This window comes from Mustela lutreola, chromosome 1 (assembly GCF_030435805.1).
Source record: "Mustela lutreola isolate mMusLut2 chromosome 1, mMusLut2.pri, whole genome shotgun sequence".
NCBI lineage: Eukaryota > Metazoa > Chordata > Mammalia > Carnivora > Mustelidae > Mustela > Mustela lutreola.
Window position 1 is genome coordinate 49,020,087 of NC_081290.1, and position 22,656 is coordinate 49,042,742.

General features: G+C 39.5%; 1 protein-coding gene across 1 annotated transcript in view; it reads left to right on the top strand.

Annotated features, from left to right (window-relative positions):
* DHX15 (DEAH-box helicase 15) overlaps window positions 1-5,470 on the top strand; it is a 59,032-nt gene extending 53,562 nt beyond the window's left edge. Inside the window, exons 12-14 of the mRNA XM_059164541.1 lie at window positions 1,490-1,680; window positions 3,536-3,705; window positions 4,899-5,470. Coding sequence (XP_059020524.1) covers window positions 1,490-1,680; window positions 3,536-3,705; window positions 4,899-5,016 — 479 coding nt within the window. The 3' untranslated portion in view covers window positions 5,017-5,470. The remainder of the gene's footprint in view (window positions 1-1,489; window positions 1,681-3,535; window positions 3,706-4,898) is intronic.
* Window positions 5,471-22,656: the final 17,186 nt, after the last annotated feature.

Consider the following 22,656-nt stretch of genomic DNA (forward strand, 5'->3'; position numbering starts at 1 on the left):
AGGAGAAAAGAGTGTGCCAAAGATTAATATTTATTATAGAAGCTGCAGAAGGATGAACATAGTTCAGATTTTAAATTCCCTCCCTTCCCCCCCCATTTCACAGTAACCCTCTTAGGTTTATTTATCAAAAGGCCTATGAAGTAAATGATGAAGTTTTCCATTGTGACTCTCCAGGACATAAAAATGTCACTGTATAATATTTTATATTATGCTGCAGTTTGAGCTCTTTGCTTAAATGAGCAAACAGTGGATTGGTTGGAAGCTTGTCAAGGATTCATCAGTAGAGAAATATACCTTTGATAATAAATACGTGCAGTGAAATTATTTGAAGTGTTTAGCTTTGTTTATTAATAATAGTAAGACTTGTTTATTAAACATGAGTGGGGATTCCAGAGTCCTTATAAACTATATCACCTGTATTTTTTTTTTTTTTTGCTTTTATAGTCTAGTTCTTTAGTTTTTTATTCCAGTTTTTATTTTAATTCTAGTTAGTTGGCATATAGTGTTATATTAGTTTCAGTTGTTCAGTATAGTAACTCGGCACTTCCATACATCATCCTGTGCCCATCACTGTTCAAAGGGATGCATTCATCCCTGTGTTTCTAGCAGCAGTATTTCATAATAGTCAACATACAGAAGCAGCCCAAGTGTCCATTGGTTGGTAAATGGATAAAAACGATTGGGGAGGGTAGTAGAATATTATTCAGCCATAAAAAAGAACGAGTTCTTGCTATTTTCAATGACAAGGATGGAGCTGGAGAGTATAATGCTAAGTGAAATAAGTCAGAGAAAGACAACTACCATATGATTTCACTCACATGGAATTTAAGAAAAGCAAAGGGAAAAAATAAGATAGGATCAAATCAAGAAACACTCAGAGAACAACGTGATGGTTACCAGAGGGGAGGTGGCAGAGGGAGGAGTGAAAAAAAAAATAGGTGGTTGGGATTAAAGAGTGCTTTACCACTTAAATTTTAAATCTTGTTTGTCCTCCATTAAACGGCACATGGGTTGCAGTGAGACTTTTTTAAATATTTAGCTCTAGATTTGTGCTCTAGCTCAGAAGTAGTTAAATAAAAATTATGTAGTAGTCATTTGAATTCAGTTTTAGGACTTCTAAATTGTATTTGGTAATCTTAATCTAAGTCTATCCTTCTTTGAAAATGAGGAAGACATGACATTTTATCACATTCCCTCAACCCATCTTTGTCTGTTAGACTATATGAGAAACAACCAGGTGGGTGTTAATCGGCGATGTAACTTCATCAAAAATACTTTATTCAAAATCACAAAAACCTTAGTGCTATTTCTGATTTTGAACTTCAAAATGTTGATAACATTTTGGTTCTTTTATAACACTGATGTGGTTAATTCTCCTTTCTATATTACTTAGTTTATTCTTAGTAATGATTTTTCTTTTTAATTAGATAATATACCTATATGGATAATTCATGTCCCCTCTTTTTTCCCCCTCCCTCCAACTTTGTAGATCATGAATCGGTTCAGTGGTGTTATGACAACTTCATTAACTACAGGTCCCTGATGTCAGCAGATAATGTACGCCAGCAGCTATCACGAATTATGGACAGATTTAATTTGCCTCGTCGAAGTACTGACTTTACAAGCAGGGACTATTATATTAATATAAGAAAAGCTTTGGTTACTGGGTATTTTATGCAGGTATGTGGATAATGCATGCATGTATAATTAAATGTTTAATAATAGTGCTTGCTTTCTGTAACAGCCCTTTAAATCTACTTAAACAAGTTAAAGAATGTCTCTGAATATTGATTTTAAATGTTATGTCCAGATTTTGGACTGAAATAATATACCAAGAAATTTTTTGTGTTTAAAAAATGAGTGATAGATTGACAGATTAACTCATTAAATGAAAAAGTTAGTGATCCATTTGTGTAGAAATCGGTTTGGAATTACTCTTTAATTAGCAGTCTTTTTTTTTTTTTTTTTAAGATTTTGTTTATTTATTTGACAGAGGGATCAGAAGTAGGCAGAGAGACAGACCGAGAGAGATGAGGAGAAGCAGGCTCCCTGCTGAGCAGAGAGCCTGATGCATGACTTGATCCCAGGCCCCTGGGATCATGACCTGAGCTGAAGGCAGAGGCTTAACCCACCCAGGTTGAGCTACCCAGGCGCCCCTTAAGGGATTTTAAACAAATTGTTTAAAAACTCATTCCCTGGTGGTAAAATTGAAAACAAGTCAATCCATTACTTGTGATTGGATTGATTTTAATCATCACTTCTGTCTCCTGTTTCTTCATTCTCTATTTTGGCTATGTCTGTTAAGCAAGATGTAGCCTGCCTTAAGGCCAGATGAGCTAAATAAGTAGAATGGACCCAAATGCACAAAATCAAAATAAGAATTGATTGGTGCATAGTCTGTAGTTGAAATCATAGTAACAGAGTTTTTATTGTGGCACCTTATATAAGATCCCATGCTCATTAGAGTTAGGGAAATAATAAAGCTAGGTATGAAAATTCATTCTTTAGACACTTCATTCTTAATATTTGTTTAATATATACTAGTACACAGTGGCTTCTTTTTGACATATTCTTAAATTTGCTTATAATTGAAAAAGGATTGGTAAAGCCATACTCAAACAGTATAGATTTCTACTTTTGTGAAAGTTAAACTTGGTTAGAAACAGAGTGTCCAGTATAGTACCTGGCACCTAGTAGGTGCTTAGTAATTATTTATTGAAGGAAATTGAGTTCATTTTTCTGTTCTTTATTAATAATTCTTTATTTCTGTCATTCATACACATTCTTCATATTACTATAATTCTAGAATTAGAAAAGGCATATCATCATCAGTTTCAGTGTTAGCTAATTAAATAGTAGATAAGTTCCACCAATTGATGTGTTTGATTATAGATAGACGAAATGGAGGCAAGAAGCACGTGCCACCTTTGCCTGCTCCATTCTTTTCTTGTTATATTTTCTTTGTAGACTACTTTTTGCTTTATTTTTCCGTCGTAATCATGAATGTTCCAGTAATTGTTCATCTAATACACAGCTGGCACTAAGGATCCCCTCTAGATAGATTAAGGCATGAAAGACTAGATAGTGTATATATAAGGTTCCATGGGCCCATTAGGTCACTCTTCAGACTGCTTAGCCCTGCCTGCCCTCTCAGTGCACATGTGGCCATGGTCAAATCCGCATCCATGTGTTCCACTGAAACTTTATTTATGGACCCTGAAATTCAGATTACATGATTTTCATTGGTCACCAACTACTGTTCTTTTGTTGTTGTCCCCGCCCCCCAGTTCTTTAAAGACATATGGACCATTTTTGGCTGATAGGCCTTAACAAATGCAGACAATGAGTTGGATTTGGCATGCAGTAATTTGCTGATCCCCTGCTTTATAAGGCAGTGATAAGTAAGTGTAGCCCCTGAATAAAAAGCAAAAGTTGAGGCCTTCCTGTTCTAATTGTATAGGTAGCTTTATACCACTTTTGCTTTATAAATAGCACATCAAGAGCATTGTATTAATTTACTGGATTTTGGTTTCAGGTGGCACATTTAGAACGAACAGGGCATTACTTAACTGTGAAAGATAACCAGGTGGTTCAGTTGCATCCCTCTACTGTTCTTGACCACAAGCCTGAATGGGTGCTTTATAATGAGTTTGTTCTTACAACAAAGAATTACATCCGGACGTGTACAGATATCAAGCCAGAATGGTAAGTACCACCCTTTGTTCTAACAGTTTTTGTTAGCATTTTTGCTCAGAATGGAATCTGACTTGGTTGCACTAGTCCTATCCTGGAACTGAAAGTTCTTTCTCATCTACTCAGGATATGTGCTCCCATGTTTAGGTATGGGGCCTTGATCTGATAGAATGTTTGATCTCTTAGAATCTTTACTTTGCTAAGAGGATGGTGGGATTATTGGTATGGGCATGGGCAGGATTTGAAGCCAAATATAAAATTATAGTAGACTAGCTTCAGGAGTGTCCTAGGAACTATTTTGTTGTGATCAACCCAAGTCTCCTGATACTGTACTTGAAACAGTCTTTTATCATTAGCTCTGAACTATTTATATGTTGATGCTTTAAAGAGAGTCAGTAAGCAAACATAGAAATTACACGTCTTGTTGTATCTTAGCATATTTGATTTATAGATTGTTATAGGAACTGATTGTGTTATTTTAAGCAAAATTACCACCACTCTCCTTTTGTATGTCTGGTTTTTGGTTTGGTTGGTTGGTTGGTTTACCAGAGTCCATTCTGGAACTTAAGATAGGAGATGTCAGCCAAGAATGGTGGGACTGAAAGCACTAATTTTAGTTGATGTCACTTGCTAGATATTGTGAGGCTTCTTTCCTACACAGATTTATGACTTTTGACACATGTGTAGGACATTACCATTTTATCTTAAATTCTTTGTTGAGAAAAAATTGTATGGCTAAACATTAAAGATTCAGTCAAGTGAATTCTTTGGAGTGTAGATCTATATTTATGGTTAGTAAACTTTGAGAAGATACAATCATTTGAATGCAAAGATATTTCTCATATAGAACCTATACTACTATAACCTTGGAGAGGTTGGTCAAAATAGTGTTCTAGAGTGAAGAAATTAAGACCTTATTTTAGTATCTTTAGATTAATGTGAGAAAGGTTTTTGAAAGGATTTTTCTTGAACTTTTTTTTTAAGTTACGGAAAGTCCAACATCAGAAAATTTTACAGCTTGCGAAAGTAATGCACTTCTAAAAGCAGTGTTTGTACGGATTAGGCGTTTGTAGTTATAATGTTGATTTGGATTTGTAGATTTACCTTTTTTCATCAATATATTAATGAGTAATTCCTATCCTGTTAGCAACTCTAGTCTTTAATTAAATGATAATTTGGTAATATTTCTCCCCCCTTCTGGACAGGTTGGTGAAAATTGCCCCTCAATATTATGACATGAGCAATTTCCCACAGTGTGAAGCAAAGAGACAGTTGGACCGCATCATTGCCAAACTTCAATCCAAGGAATATTCACAGTACTGAATTCAGTGCTTAGAACTGAAGTTATTCAGAGGACAGCTTTAAAAGATGAATGAACTCAAAAGTTCAAGTTGTGCTCTTCACGTTGGTTCAATAATGGCCTTTATTTGAAAGCTTTTTAATTTTTCTTTACAGTAAATATTCCATTCTGATTTCATAAATTAAACATTTATGCCTCCCTTTTGTGTTGACACTGTAGCTCATACTGGAAAAGTCGATCAATGTTTTGCAGTTTATTGAAAGTAGTTCTATATATAACAATGTTATAAGCATTTCTTTAGAAATGGTTGAAAATGCTTCTAAAATGTGATTATCGACCATGGTATGCATGATCGTTGTAATTGTTGACATTCCTTTTAGAAGTTGTGAAATGTTACAACTTGTGCTTATGTAGACACAATCTTCTGTCTCAGTACAGAGGCACTGACTTCAATAAAGTCTATTTATACTAATTTCAGCCAAAGCACTTTGATATCTTTGTTCTAGTCTCTCTAAATATGGCTTCTTTTCTTCTCAAGTGTGGGGCTTTTTTGTTTTTTAATTGTAAGTAAACTATGATTTCATATTTAGCATCTTTCCACAAAGGCTACTACTCCTTAGATAAAATAGTCACTAAAGCAATATTTTTAAGATGATAGTGTGGTACTTTGTTAGGTTAATCTAATGGGATAAAAGTGTGTGTTTTCATTCAAAATTGGCTCTCCAAGGACTGGATAACGAAAGAATAGCTTTCTCTTCGTCTTAAAGTTCATTTCATAAGGCTGATTTGTTACCACATTTTTAGCAGGTCTTTTTATTATACTTAGAGAAACCTTTTAAACACCCTATCCTCTGAAACAGATGTTTATTTGTATTAAATTAATAGTAGGGAATGATGTTAAATTGTAGATCTTAGAGTTGGATATTTTACACAGTGTGCAAGAGTGATTAGTAAAGTGTGTTAAAATGTAAACTTGGCTTTCTGTTTCCTGTAACAGATAGTAGACAAGTTAAAAACTCTTAACACAAATGAGGTGTTCGGTGTGATCCCTTAAGGGGCCTGTAATAAATCCGTTCCTTTCACTTGAAGAGTAAATACTGTACTCCTTAATTTCTGGACTCCCTTCTTCTATCTCCCCCCCCCCCCCATACACAAATATTTAAATGTTAAAGGAAATGTACAGGTGTTTTTAGTTAGAGTTGAAATATATTTTGTGGCATATATCTTATGTGGTTTAAGGGAGTTAATTGGGAAAATTAAAGTTTTTCAGGCTAAATAATTTTTAGTATATAGGTAGCTGTTATTAAATTATGCTGGTGGTTTTTAAGAGTTAATACATTTCTCTAAGTGCCTGGTGTTCTTCCCATGGGATAATGTACATGGTGAAATAATATTTAGGTTGCATTTAAATTGGTTAAAAATTTATCCCAGTTTAAGTATTGACAAATTATCTGCTAGAATTTTTTTATATTAAGAAAGTCTCGGCACTTGGCCAGACTGTTTCTCCTAAGCAGGCAGCTTTCGCCAAAGTATTACGTTGCATTTTTTTCCCCAGTTGCATATTTTTATAATGTGACCATTACCTAGTTTTAAATAGATCTCGGTGTAGTGTATGTGTTGTTCAATCTTGTGCTTTTTAAAATTCTAAATTAGACCATTAGGTTTTCTTAAAGAGAAACTTAAGTTGCAGAGCTCTGATGTAAAGAAGAAAGTTTGGCATTTGGCAGAGTTTCTAGGAACAGCGAGTACTCTTTCCGTCTTGTAAGTGATGAGTGTGCACTGGGAGTGGCCATGGAAACAGTGGAGCAGGTGGAGCTCTTTCATTCCGTTGTCATGCCCACTGCAACATTGAGTTTTGTGAGGCTGACCATATCTGACCAAAGCTTTGAGTTTTATGCACTGAAGTTTTTGGCAAAAGAATGGCTTTAAAATTCCTGTCCTCGAACCCCTTTTGCATAGGTTTCGCAGCAGAATACAGAAGCAGTTGACATGTTTCATTTCCCTTGTTTCCATGGGTGGTTAAAACTATCAAATGAAACCCCAGTGGTCCTGTAGAAGAAAATTAAATTTAAAGATTTTTCCATAATAATTCAGAAAATCTTACTGAAGATTTTTCTGAAGAGGTGTCTTCACTTCTCAGAAGCTACTTTTTGTGTGAATGTAGCATAAAGGAAGGCCTTTGGCTATAAGTTGTAGAAATGAACACAGCTTGGGGGAATAGGACAGTATAACATACACTCTACAGTCAGTCCACTAAGCCACAGCCCTTATGAGTCATAAGTCCATACGATTTAGTCCTAGAATTTCAGGTTTGTAAGGTAACACAAACACCTTGAGATTCCCTTCTGAATAATTTTAATGGCCATCCTTTCTGCTCATATACGTTAAAGCAAACCATTACTTTCAAAGATATCTTAATAGTTCTGCTAGAAATGCTGAGCTGAAATTTTTCTTTCTGACTGTTTCTAATTCTTGCTTCTAGAGCAAAGTTAGTTAAATAAGGATGTTTGTTTTACTGCACGATGCTATTTAGATACTTAACTGTCCTCTTCCTTTACCCCGATTTAGGCTGAATAGCCTGTTTTCCCCTCACCCTTCTCTTTGATACCATTTCTACATATCTTGAACATCCCTGATTAACCTCTGCTAGATATTCTTTGGACCGTAGTCAGTTCTGTGGTTTAAACTGGGCAGAGAGCAGTGGAACTTGTATTTCTCAGGGGACCAGACATGACATCACTTATGTTAATGTAGCTTATGATTACATTAACCTTTTGAACAACCACAGTGTACTTTTGGCTCATGTTAATTTTAACGTAAATTTAAGGCATCCGGTTAGGGGTGCCTGGGTGGCTCAGTGGGTTAAACCCTCTGCCTTCAGCTCAGGTCACAATCCTGGAGTCCTGGGATCGAGCCCCGCATCAGGCTCTCAGCTCAGCAGAAAGCCTGCTTCCTCCTCTCTCTGCCTGCCTCTCTGCCTACTTGTGATCTCTGTCAAATGAATAAACAAAATCTTTAAAAAAAAAAAAAATTAAGGCATCCAGTTATTATGCGGTAATTTTTGGAAAGTCAGGGAGGAGTGGTGTTCCCAGGCAGTTTTTGTGGTGCATTAGCTAGTGCTTGGACCTATGGACAAAATGGCCCTGTAGGTACACTGTTGCACAGGTGTTATCCTTCATTGCCAAGACAAATGCATTTATTGAGACCTTGTTGCTGCGGTGACTTCTAATTTCTTCTTTTGGTGTACACTGGCTAGATGATGGAAACTTTGCTGTTTGGCTTAACTGAATTTTCTAGCTTGGACTTGGTAATTGCTCATTTTGAGGGTATTTGAGCCTAACCTAGCAAACGCAGTTCTCTGCAGCCACCTCCATCAGCAGTGGTATATGGAGTGTAGCCCAGCCCGGATTTGGGAAGTTTCTTAGATTCTATTTTTTGCCCCCTCTTTTATTCTGTTTTAAAAGATGCTATTTCTTGTAGAGTCTTCATTTGTAATTGTAGTACGTTGTTGTAAATGGAACCTGATGGAGAACTTACAACCCAAGTTGTAAACTTGGGAAAACCGCACTTAAATAACTTGGTTTTTGTTGTTGAGTTAAAGTTTTGGATTGGAAGAAACTTGGAAAGGCTACTTTTTACAAAAAGTTACATGATTAGGATGGAGATCAAGAAAGAGGAGGGATACCTTTTTAAAGAAAGGGACCCAACTTAACAGGTTGTTAGGCAAAGTTTCAATGAATGTCTTGAAAAGACAGGTTGAGGCCAAGCTTGGTGGTGTTAGCTTTGGAAATGAGAAGATTTCCTTAGATGAGGGCAAGAATTTCCTTAGGTTAAGATAGTTAAGGAACCTTAGTTCAAATAGCCTCTTACGGAGCCTGCAAGGGAATCAAGTCCAGGCATGAGGGAGAGGAGTATTGTGTGAATTTGACTATGGATTCCTTCTCAGGTTCCTCTCCTGTGGTCTATAGCCCAGGAGTGTTGAACAGGGAGAAAGCTGCCCAGGTTGAGTATGGCTTATGAAGGAATGGAGAAAAGTGGTAAAGCCTTCGAGATCTTGTCCTTAAAAAGAATCACTGGGTGCGTCCTCAGAGTTGGTTATGCATCCAGTTCTTGGTTTCGACTCAGGTCATGATCCTCCGGGTTGTGAGATTGAGCCCCTTGTCGGGTTTCATGCTGGGCATGGCATCTGTTGGGAATTCTTTTTCTCTCTGTCCTTCATGTTTTGTGTGTGCTGCATGTGTGTAGTCTTCAAATAAATACATCTTTAAACAGTTAAAAGAATCATTGATAGCTGTCCCTGTAAACTCATCTAGTACCTGTGAATTTTCTTCATGTCTTGTGCTTCTGTGCTGTTTGGTTAGTAGCACTGGTGAACATTGTATACACAGTACTAGTTGTGATATCTTTACTGACAAGTGTCTTCATGTCAGCTCATGTATTTGTTTTTCATATGAATTGTTAGGCAGTTGAAATGTTGTCTTAGCCAAATTAGAGACATGATCAGACTGAAATGAGGCATGCTCTCAATTTTAGGGAGTGACTTATTTTAAAACCCTTAATGAATGAGAATTTCTTTTAATGCTTACAGAGGTGTGAGTTGTTTTATTTTAGATTTTATAAAGAAGTGGAATTACTAAGGTTAGATGGTAGGGAATATTTCAGCTTTATGGCACTAGCTCTATTTAGTATCTTATCAAAGAACCTAGTCCTTGATTCACAGGGAGGGTTTACCTGTCCGTGCTAGTCAGTGTCTTCAAAAGGGAAACATTTTAATTTTTAAGGAATGACAAACTCATGCAGTTAATTGTAACAGAAATTACTGGAATTTCTGTTAGTGATAGTCTTGGTACAAAACATACAGGACTATTTTATAAAACAACAAAAATTCTTAAAGCTTTATGTTTGGCTATTTTATGTAATCATTACTTCCCAAAATTAATTATATCAATGAAATTTTTTTTATTTTTGTTTTTAAGATTTTATTTATTTGACACCAGAGATCACAAGTAGGCAGAGAGGCAGGCAGAGAGAGCGGGGGAAGCCTGCATGGCGGGGCTCAATCCCAGGACCCTTGGGATCATGACCTGAGCCAAAGGCAGAGGCTTTAACCCACTGAGCCACCCAGGCGTCCCTGAAATTTTTTTTATAATATAGTTTGTTTTATTATTTATTTTTTTATATTTAAGAAGAGGGGTGGACTGATGATATTAAAGGTATTTTTTAGGTTTTGAATGGCTGCACTTGACTAACCTGTAACATTTGATTACCTTAGAGAAGCATAGGACTTTGTACAAAAAGTAATGGTGTATACTGCTTTGGAGTTGTCCTCTTAAAGTAATGTTATGATCAGGACCATCTCATGTCAGTTTTGGTAGGAGAGATTTTATTTGATCAGTAAGAACACATTTCGCCATTTTTGTTAGTGTGGAGAAATGTAATATTGGGTGTCTTTTCGTACAGAGGATTTTGACACGAATTGATGACTTTTGGATAGTTGTGGTCATGTTTTCATCAAGAAACAACAGTGTAGGCTGAAGGCAGTAGAAATGATCAGGGATGGTGGAAGAAAAGAGAAAGCAGTCATAAAATAGTTTATAGGAACTCTTTAGAATCCTTCATTAGAACTGAATCTTATAATGTGGTATATTGCATTATTTCCTTTTTTATTTTTTTAAGGAGAACTGAAGTCCAAGGTCATGTGGCCACTTAACAGCAGAACTGGCTGTTCCTCATTTTGCATGAGGGCCTCTGTACTAAATGTTTTCCCTGAGCTATATAGCAGGGAGCTGGGATATATCAAGCCTGGTTGTAGTCCTTGACTGATCCTTAGATTATGGTGCTTGTCATAAGTTTAGAATATATTCCACGTTATAAAATTTTTTTTTAAGATTTTTATTCATTTGACAGAGATCACAAGTAGGCAGAGGCAGGCAGACAGAGAGGAGGACGCAGGCTCCTGGCCAGGCAGAGAGCTGGATGCGGGCCTTGATCCCAGGACCCTGGGATCATGACCTGAGCCAAAGGCAGAGGCTTAACCTACTGAGTCATCCAGGCGCCCCATCCACATTATATATTAGGCATATTTGTGACCACGGTGGGTCTAGTTTTCCATTTTGTTTTAGTGTTCATAAGAAAATGGAGAGGGGGGATGCCTGGGTGGCTTGGTTGGTTCAGTGGCTGCCTTCAGCTCAGGTCATGATCCCAGCATCCTGGGATCGAGTCCCACATCGGGCTCCTTGCTCAGCAGGGAGCCTGCTTCTCCCTCTGCCTCTGCCTGCCATTCTGTCTGCCTGTGCTCACTCTCTTCTCTCTCTGACAAATAAATAAAATCTTTAAAAAAAAAAAAAAGAAAGAAAGAAAATGGAGAGGGAACTTTACTGTATTTCTGGTCCTTCTCTTCTTTAAGTAGTACTTTAAGGGTCTGAGGAGGACACCTGTTTTAATTGGTGATCTACTTGTTTATTATAGTGTGGATTTTCAGCACAGCCCTTTCTTGATTGTGGTTTTAGAATGGCTCACGGAACATAATCTGAAATGACATCTGAAGTAAACATAATCCAGAAGTCAGTTTGTTCTGTTTTGGGATTAGAAGTATTCCCAAACCAAAGTGAATCACATTTATTTCCTCCTGCTTTCACTCATATTAAACTGCTTTTCCCCATGACCTGTAGTCATGGTGAGGATAGATCATCTTTCCCACTTCTGTACTTTCAGTCTGAGTATTTGAGGCTGTTCTACTCTGTTGAGCTGTTAGTTCCTGAAGAGCTGGAGCTATGTTGCATGTCTCTATGTCCCTAGTACCTGACTCTAGGCCTGGTATGCAGTAACTTTTCAGGAAGTAGTTTTCAAAATAAACTGCTGTGGCTTTCATGTGTGTAGTGTTTTATGTCATTGTTTCCTTCTTACTGGTAGTGGTAGAACTTAAGACTCCTTCCTGCTTTTTACTCGTTAGGCTAAAAACCAGATTGTTCAAGGGCATGCAACGGAGTGAGGCAAGAATGTGATATAATGAACTTTCACAAACAATCAGATTTTATTTTATTTTAAGATTTTATTTATTTACTTGACAGAGATCACAAGTAGGCAGAGAGGCAGGCAGAGAGAGAGAGAGGAGGAAGCAGGCTCCCTGCTAAGCAGAGAGCCCAATGTGGGGCTCGATCCCAGGACTCTGGGATCATGACCTGAGCCAAAGGCTGAGGCTTTAACCCACTGAGCCACCCAGGCGCCCAGATTTTATTTTATTTTAATTTGTTTTTTAGTCAGGTTTTAAAACCCATCTCTGCCTTTATCAGGCAGTGAGATTGTGGATTTGTGACTTCACTAACCTGCTTCCTCATTTGTAAGGGGAGGCTTGATTATAATAGTTTGCCCAAAGGGTTTTCACTAAATGAAATAATACATAACATCTGGTCCAGTGGATGCCCATAATTGATAGCCTTTACTGTTCCACCGATTTTAGGGGCACCTGGGTGGTTCAGTGGGTTAATAAGCCTCTGCCTTTGGCTCAGGTCATGATCTCAGGGTCCTGGGATCAAGCCCCGCATCCAGCTCTCTGCCCAGTAAGGAGCCTGCTTCCTCCTCTCTCTCTGCCTGCCTCTCTCTCTAATTGTGATCTCTCTCTCTGTCAAATAAATAAATAAAATCTTAAAAAAAATTTTTTTTTAAACAGGTTATTTTGTGGGACCTTAGTAAAACTCCATTCTTTACATAGAACTTAAAATAATTATTGTGACCTCCTTTCAAAGATCGGTCTTGCTTATTTCCTGACTCTCAGGATTCTTAAAGTCACTTGGAAAAAGATTGTCCTGTGTAAACATATAGTACTGTGACCAAGACAAGCAGATCTGAGTAACCTGAATGCTTTCACTCTTGACATGCTAGGGGATGCTTGGAGGAAGTATTTAGAAAGAATGTATTGAAAGGAATCAGGAGCTTTTTATGGATAATCCACATTGTATTTATGGATTGACAGAGCACGTAGCTTCTGTGACAGTGTTTATAGATCTGTGACCAATCATGTGTTCATTATTTGTTATTATTATATTTGAACAGTACAAAGACTAATGGTGACCTGGAAGTTTTCCATGGCCATTGGATTTCCCATAGAATTTCTAGGCCCTCTAGATTTATCTTTTAAGTTACTGTTCAAAGTTTCACTCTGTTAAAAAAATGGAAAGCTTAGGGACACAGTTAAGTGGCAGTTCATCACTTCCCAGGGCCCATCCTGCTTTTATTTCCAGGTCATTATCTAGTTTTTGAATATGGCATTGCCACCTTGACTTTTTTTTTTTTTTTAACTGTTCACTAAAATATTTGAGATAAGTCCTTAGTGTTGAGGAAATCCTGAATCCTAGAGCCAGGGTGGTTAAAAGCAATGCAATGACAGGCTATGAAATAGTGTTGTCATAACTTATCAGTGGCTAGTAAATAGGGTAGTTGCCTTCTGACACCATTTTGAGTGAAGGCAGTTTAATTGCGTTGCCTCTGTTTAGATAAGCATTTGGGATCCACAGTCAAATGTATGAATGCTGTGGTTTAAAGTATTTCCATTATATAAGATTTGATTTCTTAAGTGATTTTTTTTCTTGCTAAGTTCTACTTTATATCAAAATTTATTTTGGACAGTGTCTTTCACTGTGTACACGGAGAAAGAAGCATCACCAACAAATGTATGTAAATCCAGTGACTGTAAGAAATTGAAAATTTGCAAACACATGATTGACAGTTGGTGATTTTCCCCCATGCTTCACCCCTTCCTTAACCCCCCCACCCCCAAGATCCTGTGGAAACAATTAAACAATTCTGATTAAGAACTTTTAATTTTTTAGTTGTGCTATTTTTCCTTGAAAATGACTCCTTCCCTGTTGAGTGAAGATTCTAGTTTCTGGGCATATTGCATTCATGCATCTAGCCTCATTGCTTCCTGCAGCATAAACAATAAACACTTAAACCACTAAACATTTGCCTGGATATTCAGAGATAGGCTGCAGATATTTGAGCTAATTTTTGCATGCGTTGTCAATTCAAATTTTCTACTAGGTTGAAAATCCACTTTGGTTTGCACTGGTGATGGGTTTTATCCTCTGATGATTCAACCTTTTTGATTTTTGAAAGAGAGGAGTTTTAACCTTAGCAGTCATGTAGCACTTTAAAATTCAAAACAAGAATTTGACTCTTTGACTCTTAAAATGATACTGTGTATTTTGTTTCTGTGGAATGGGAGGGCCAAATGGATAGTTAGTTTCTGTTGCAATTGCAGTAGCTGTCATAAAATCAAAGAAAGTGCTGGAAGGGACCTCAGAAGTCCTTGATTTTAAACCCTCATTTTCAAAGAAAACCAAGGACCTGAGATAACCAAATTCTCTTCAAGGTCATTCAGTTTGTTATTTTGTCTCTTCATTCTAAGTCACGGCTTTTCCCCTGATACACAGTTATAGAGTAGACATGGTGGCTTTTAATTGCACCTGATTTCCTGCTTTCCCCAAATAAACAAAAATGGCTTTTGAATTATGCCAGTGGCATTAAGAGAATGTGGGTAATAGTGATCAAAACTTCTGTGTGTGCATTATTTTAAGTGATTTAAATATGGAATAAGTTGTAAAACCGCTAATTTCAGACAGTTCCCCTCCCCCCATCATGTGATTAGAGTCTGGTAATGGCTGTAAAATTTTGGCCCTTTATAACTAAATCAAGTTTGTTTATTTTTCATTAAATTTTTGGGTAATGCATTACTGTTTCTTGACTTTCTTAAGGAAAAATCTCTTGCTCTTTGGAAGAAGAACACATTTCAAACATATTTTGTTTTGATTGTCCTGCCATGTTTTGAACACCACTTTCATGTACAGGTCTTGTGCTAATTAAGCACTTAAAGTGCATTGAATTTAAATACATTTTCACAGTAGCCCGGCCAAGGAACATGAGGCCCTGTGAGGTTATGTAACCTGCCCAAGATATAGGACTAGTGAGAGCTGGGTTTTAAACTTTGGTAATGAAGGTAGAGAGCAGGAAGAGCAAACTCCAGAGCCCCATTAACTTACCCCTTACCCATGTTCTCCCCATAACCCATCTCACCCCACTCCAAGCCATTGTGAAGCAGACCTGGATTGTCATATGTCTGTGCCACTTCAGCCATGGTCTCTTGAACGCCCAGGCTTTATGTAGAAATTGCAGTTTTACTCCACCCTCCCTCCCGTTCCTCCTGTCCCTGTCTTGCCAGGTTTGGCAAATGTAACAGTACACCCAGCCACATCGTTTGAATTTTCAGTCCTTTTCCTCCCATCACTGCTCCAGGAATTTCCCCTACTTTTTGATAGGCACAGCTATTATGCATTTTAAAATACCTTGTTTGGGGAGCCTGTGAGGCTTATTCAAGCGTTTCACCTATTGTGCTCAGGTCCAGCTCCTGATCTCCGCTCAGGTCTTGATCTCAGGGTCTCGAGTTCAAGCCCTGTATTGGACTCCACACTGGGCGTTGGAGCTAAAGTAAAATATCTTGTTATATTTATTTTCTTCTGCATTTCCAGGTGTTTTGTTGTAGGAAGCCTTCAGGTTATCTGTCTCTAGAATAGTTGGATATGGAAGTTGACTACTTCTTAATCTTTAATCAAGAGAAGGGATTGATGTCCCATCATTGTGCTGCCTAATGAATTATTTGTACAGATGTGGAAAAGATAAATATTAATTGATGTAATGAGATGAGTGAAAGTTTAGTAAACTCTCCCTGACATATTAACATACTTGGGCCAGCCGATTTTCTGTCCTTTGGCAAATCTCACTTGAATTATATTGGCATAATTAAGTGGGGTTGATAAACCATCTCTGTTTATTTTCTTTCCTCCTGAAGCTTGACACCTGGTGGTCAGGCTTTGAAACCAAAACATGTCTTTTTGGGGTTAACTAAGAAAAACAGAGACTGTTCTTAGCCTCCTGCCTCTTAACTTTTTATCTCCACTGTGGAGATGGTAGCTGAAATTCTGAGCCAGGAGAGCCACCCAGTTCTTGAGATTCATCTAAGTTACCCCTTGATGGGGCTTGCCTTCAGGAGATGATCCTGAGCCACTTCTTTATTGTCCTTGTTACTTGATTGCCAAGCCTCTGTTCCTTCCCTCATCTTTTAGAGAGGGAAAAAGTGGAGTCTTGTCTTTAACATGGGGTCACACTCTTAAAGACAGTCCTTAACACTAAAATCATATAGTTCAAATTAAATCTCCCCAAGAAGGGGAGATGTTAGAGATGCATGCTGGGCTATTTCAAGGGGAAGGGTGGGAAATGGCCATTTCCCCCTTCAATATCGGAAGATTCCAATTTTTAAGCTGAAAATTGATAAAATAGGCCTTCAGAGGCCATTTATTAAAAAAAACCAAGAGTCCCGTTCATAGAAGACACACACACAAACACACACACACACTTCCAGGAGGCAGGCATCTCTTTTGAGATAAGCAAATGACAGACTCATACTTCAAATTCCATTGACTGGAGGCACTCAAAATAGTGGGCAGAACTGTCCAAACTGTTTATTCTCCCCTTTCGCTGGTTTTATCTTGTTTCTGGTGTTTTGTTGATGCCTTATAATTGAATTATCTCATTTAACTAATTAATCGCTAGCTTGGATATTGTGAGAACTAAGTTGGGTAGTCATTGTGACAAATACTTTGTAAACGGTAAGATCCCCGTGGTGGTCATAAATGGAGTTCTTCTTTGGTTCCAGGCCTGTGGTCGATTTCTACCCTCAAAGTTAGGTATGGCCATGATGACTTGCTTGAGCTGGTGGCACAGAGTGCAAGTGCCAGGGGGCACATCTGAGTGGAGGCTGTCGGAGCATAGTCAGTGTGCGCTTCCCATGCTCCCTTTCCCTTGGCTCTTTCTAGAGCGAGGTGACACAACAAAGTTCCCAGATGGCCTCAGCTGGAGATGAACAAGAAATAAACTATGTTTTAGAAGCCTCTGAGGTTTGGGACTATGTTCTTACATTATCTCTTTGCCTATAATGACTGAGGTTCACAGACCCCCATGGGTCTTACTTGCTATTGTGCTGTCTGACTTGTAGACTTAAACCAACCAGGGCTTATGGTAAAGGCACAGTTGCGAGTTGCATTTAAAATGAAATTTTTTTAGGGCCTACAGGATTGGCTCAGTTGGTGGAGCATGCAACTCTTGATCTTGGAGTTACGAGCTTGAGCCCCACGTTGGGCATGAAGCCTACTTGAAAAATCTTTTTTATAAAGCATAAAATGAAATCTTTTGAACTTAAAATGGAAAAATATCCAAGATCCTTCAAGGATATGTTTCAGTCATATCCTGTTTCTACTAACCTAACATCATGGGGTCTTTTTGGTCAGACAGACTTGCATTCAATCCAGGGTCCACTGAGGAAATTACTTAACCCTTCTTGTTTTGCCGTTGAAATGGGGATTAAGTATAACGGTATGTAATGTATTTAAAAGAACATAGTCCCTAGCCATTGATCAGGTACCCAAAAGATTATTATTGTAGTTTATTTGTAAATGACTAGGGATTGTGTATCAGGTAGAGCAGGAAAGAAGGGTCTCCATTTGCAGGGAAGCAAACCTAACCTTGACAAAGAACTAGCCCAAGTTCCCATGTCCAGGCCTAGGATTCTGTTTCCTCTTTCAGATCTAATTTTTTTGTCATTCCATGCTGACTGCCCTGTAAATTTCAGTTTAGTTATGCCAGATAGTGTTCCTTAAATGAGCCAGTGGGAATGAGTTGGGGACCTTTCTGAGGACAAGCTCAGCACTTTGGGAATGAAAATAGTAGGCTATCTAAGCACCCCAACCCCAGGTATGCCTCCAGCTGTAAATCTGCATCTGAAATACTCCACTGGGTAACATGGCTCAGGGCTTGGGGAAGTGAAGGCACTTTTCAAATAAATGGTTGTCTGGGCTCTTCAGTCTCCGTAGGGGCATTAGGATTCAGTGGTGAAAGGGTGGGACGTTTGGAGTACTTCTTAAGGCCCTGGCTCCTGGCACTTGCACAGCTGTGTGACTTTGCATCTACTTGGGGGCATTAGGCAGCTTCTAGAAGCCAGAAGAGGCAAGGAAACAGGTTCTCCTCCAGAACCTACAGATGGAATGCAAGATCTGTTGACACCATGATTTTAGCCTGTAAGACCCATCTTGAACCTCTGGCCTCCAAAAGTGTAAGATAATACATTTGTTTTATTTTTTATTTTATGTGATACTTTGTTATAGAAGCAGTCTGAAACTGATACAGCTTGTATCACACTTCATGCATGTGTCTTCTGGTCCGTGCCCACCACCACAAAAAGAAAGAAAGCAAAAAAGCGCAGGTCGGGGGAAAGGTGGCAGAGGGAGAGGGAGAGGGAGAAGCAGACTGCTGATGTGGGGCTCAATTCTAGGACCCTGGGATTGTGACCTGAGCCTAAGATGCTTAAAACAACTGAGCCACCCAGGTGCCTATATGTTTCCCTTTTCTAAAATGTCCTCCCCCCAGGACATGGATTCCTTCCTCACCTTTACCTTCATAGGTGTCTCTGTACTCATGTACCACCTACTCAGAGGGACCTATTTAAGATAACATGCTCTCATATCACTTTCCCCTGCTTAATCTCTTTTCCACTAGCACTGATCACAATGTGACCATAAATGTACATCTATTTATACACAGACACACACACACACACACAAGAGCAAAGTCCAGACTTTACTCATTTTGCCTGGCACAAATTAGGGGTCCATAAAATATTTGTTGATTGAGTGAAGGAAGGAAAGGTCTTGTTGGTGTGATAGGACTCGAACTTAAAGCCTTCCTAAATGACGTTCCTGCTTCACCTATATTCTTAGTGTTTGTATATTTCTTCCTCAAACCTTTCAATAAAACAAGGGCACTCTGCTTAAATGACGGAATGCTTCAAACACACAGAAGGTTGCCAGCAAGAAATTGGCATTAGTTCTTCACTGCAAATGAGAAAAATAAAAGTGCCTGGTCCAAGACCAGCAGCTTTTTAAGACCGTAATTGTGGGGATTTGGGCCACTGTGCTGGGCCAAGGGCAAAGGTGAGTCCGATGGCTCACCTGAGCTTCCCAGGAGGAGCAGGTTTGTTTAATCCTAATCCCTCTCAGAGATCAGCAGAGCTGGGAGGATGCTGGGGAGATCATCTGGACTCACTCCCCACCTTTGCTGTGTGACTGTTGAAACATTCCCTGGGCTCTGGAGTTTAAGAAAATCGTTCCCCTTTCAGAACATTCCTTCTCCCGTTCCCATCTGGCCCCAAAATTCCCAGCCTTCAGCGAGCCACTTGATAGGTTTTATGATACCCCTGGGGACAGAGAAATCCTGGCTGTCTTGGCTTGATGCAAAGGCAGTCCGTCGTGTTGGTGACTGCTGCAGACCCGTGGGACTAGCTCTTGTGCCTGGCTACCCAAGGTGTTTGTAGTTCCCCTGCTGCAGGCAGGCTTGAAGTGGCGGTGGCGCCACCCGAGAAGCAGCTTTGAGTCGCCCTGGGGTGGGGAAGGTTGTAGATGAATACCTCATTCTTCACCTCTTTATTGGGCTGATTCTCCAGCCTGTTCCCCACTATCTCCCACGGGTTCCCAGGACAGAGCCCCATTTGCCCAGGCACTGTTAAGCTTGCCAATCGCCCTCTTACTGGCCTCCTTCCCTTCCATAGCATCATTTTCAGGGATCACATCCCAAATACAATACACACATACTCGGTTGTCTCAGGGGCTGCTTTGGGGGGAAACTCAGATTGGAAATCAACCCTCAGCTCCACCATCACCCGTTGGCTCCCTCCCTGCGTATTCCTGCTGCTGTCCACACAGCTGCTCGTGGCCTTCCCCACCTCATCTCATCCTGACCTTCTCCTCCTCCTCCAGCCCAGTCCTTCCTCAGCAGCTAATCTCCCTCTTCACGCTTGGCGCATAGTCACTGCCTTGGGGCAGCTCTGATACTCAACTTCTGGGGGAGTCCGCGTGGATAGGGTGGGCATCTCACAACCAGTGTGACCCTAAGTTCCTGGTGGCTAGGGACTGTCTTAGACTTGTTACTCTCCCTTAGAAACTATAGTGTTGAACCCGGATATTTAATAGGTTCACAACAAAGATGAATTCAATGACTAAAGTACCCAGAAAAAAAGGATTATGGTTAGAAATTCAGTTATAAGAATTTTGGTTGTAGATGATAAAAAATCCAACTCCTATGGTTCAGGAGAACTGGCAGTATATTGGCTCATACTGTGAAAGCGTCTAGGGAAATGACTTCGGACAGGGCCCAAACAATGGCTTTGGGACACAGTCCCTCCCCTCCATTCTGTTTCCCTCTGTTTTGGCCTTGTTTGCGTCCTCCTTGGGGATCCCAACTCTTACCAACTTCAGTGTCAGCTGGCTCTGTTGTAAGGGTAGTGGGTCTTCCCAGGAGCTCTTGTCTCAGGCTGTCTCTGCTGGCACCTGTACCCCTCTTGAGTCAAACCCTGTCTGTGGCCAGGGAGGTGCCCTCTGCTGTCTGCCCAGACAGGGGTGATGGAGGCCCCTGTCACTTCTGTGGCCTCCAAGAGTGGAGAAGGGGTACTTGCTCTGACAGACCCTGATCCAGTCTTGTGGCAACTGAGCTCACAGTGCCTCTTTCCTTGTCTTTAAAATGGGAATAGTATCTAGCAGAAAGCAATGTTGCGAGGAGTAATGGAGTTAATACTTAGTGCGTTTAAAACACTGCCCAATCCAGGGAAGGCACTCAGTGAATGCTTGCTATTGTTAGTGCAAGCTATTTTTGATACTGTAGAAGCACTCCTTTCCGGTAGGATTGCAACTAACTGGTTGGTTAATAAAAAGATGGCTCTTTAAAAGTGTTATATCCCTGGGCCACCTGGAGTCACTAAGATGTACATTAGATCTGGAGAACTACTTAGAACTGAAAACTTGTGCCCTTTGACCTGTATCACCCCATTTCCTCCTCCCTCTAGTCCCTGGCAACTACCGTACTATTTCAGATTTCTATAAAGTGGGATTTTTTTTCTTTTTTAGATTCCACATATAAGTGATACCATACACTACTCACCTTTGTCTTTTTCTGGCTTATTTCACTTGGCATCATGCCCCCAGATTCATCCATATTGTTACAAATGGCAGCGTTTCCCTTTTTATGACTGAATTATATATATATATATATATGTGTGTGTGTGTGTATATATATATAATGTATGTATACTACATATATATATTATATACATATAATATACTTTGTGTGTATGTATATCTCAATACCATGTTTCACTCATTCATGGAAGGACACTTAGGTTGTTCCCATGTCTTGTCTGTTGTGAACAAAGCTGCAACATACAGGGGAATGCAGATACCGCTCTGAAATAATGATTGCCTTTCCTTCGGATAACACTCGTGAGTCAGTGGGATTGCTGGATCACATGGCAGTTCAATTTTTGATTTTTTGAGGAACCACTGTTCTGTTTTCCATAATGGCTATACCATTTTACATTCCCACCAACAGTGTATAAGTGTCCCCATTTCTCCACATCCTTGCCAACATTTGTCATCTCTTGTCTTTTGGATAGTAGCCATTCTAGCAGGTGTGAGGTGATTTGCATTTGCCTGATGATATAGTGATATTAAGCACCTTTTTTGCACCTGTTGGCATTTGTGTATCTTCTTTGGAAAAATGTCTGTTCAGGTCCTTTGTGTGTTTTTAATTGGATTAAATTTAATTGGATTGCTTTTTTTTGCTAGTGAGTTGTAGGGGTTCTTTATATATTTTATTTATCAACCCCTTATCAGATACATGGTTTGTATAGTATTTTCTTCCATGTTAGTGGGAAAAGAGTAGAGTCCAGACACAAACCCACACGAATACAATCAACTAATTTTTGACAAGGGTGTCAGGAACACACCAATGGGGAGAGGACAGTCTTCTCAGTAAATGGCATTGGGAAAACTGGATAGCCACATGAGACAGAATGAAACTGGACCCTGCTCTTACACCACTCACAAAAATTAACTTGAAATGAATCAGACTTAAATATAAGTCCTGACACCATAAGACTCCAAGAAAACAGAGAAAATCGAAAAACAGTGTTTGAAAAGGATAGTGATAGTTTTCCCAAATAAATGACAACAGGATTCCTTCCGTGTGCTCCACCAGTGTTCCTACTGCAGTGGCATTTGGTGGATAATTGATCCAGTCAGTGAGTAATGACACTTTCTAGACTAACCAGTGTAAAAGTTGTGGGGAGGAGGTTGCCCAGCACTTTGGCAGTGGAAACAGAGGCATGTGGTCAAGCCCACAGGGACAGCAGCCATTGACTGACCGAACAGTTGATTCTATTTGTAGCCAATATAAACTGTGTAGTGCCTTCTAGAAGAGTGGGAGACTGTGTTGGAATACCGCCTATTACATGGTCATGTTCCAAAAAGTGGTAGAAGTCACAGGGTCAGGCTGTAGCCAAAATTAACCTTGTGGAACTTTCTGGGAGAGTGGGAGACTGTGATGGAATACTATCCATTGCACCAACATTATCCATGCAGTGGTGGAGGTCGCTGGGTCCTGGCCTCCCAGAGCAGTCAGTCCTGGCAGTTTCCCTCCTCCGCCTCCCCCAGAGGGGCCCTCCGCTCGCAGCCCCACAGAGTTGTAGCGAGAGCCCATGTTTTATTACCGTGGTGGAATTTTCAAGTTCT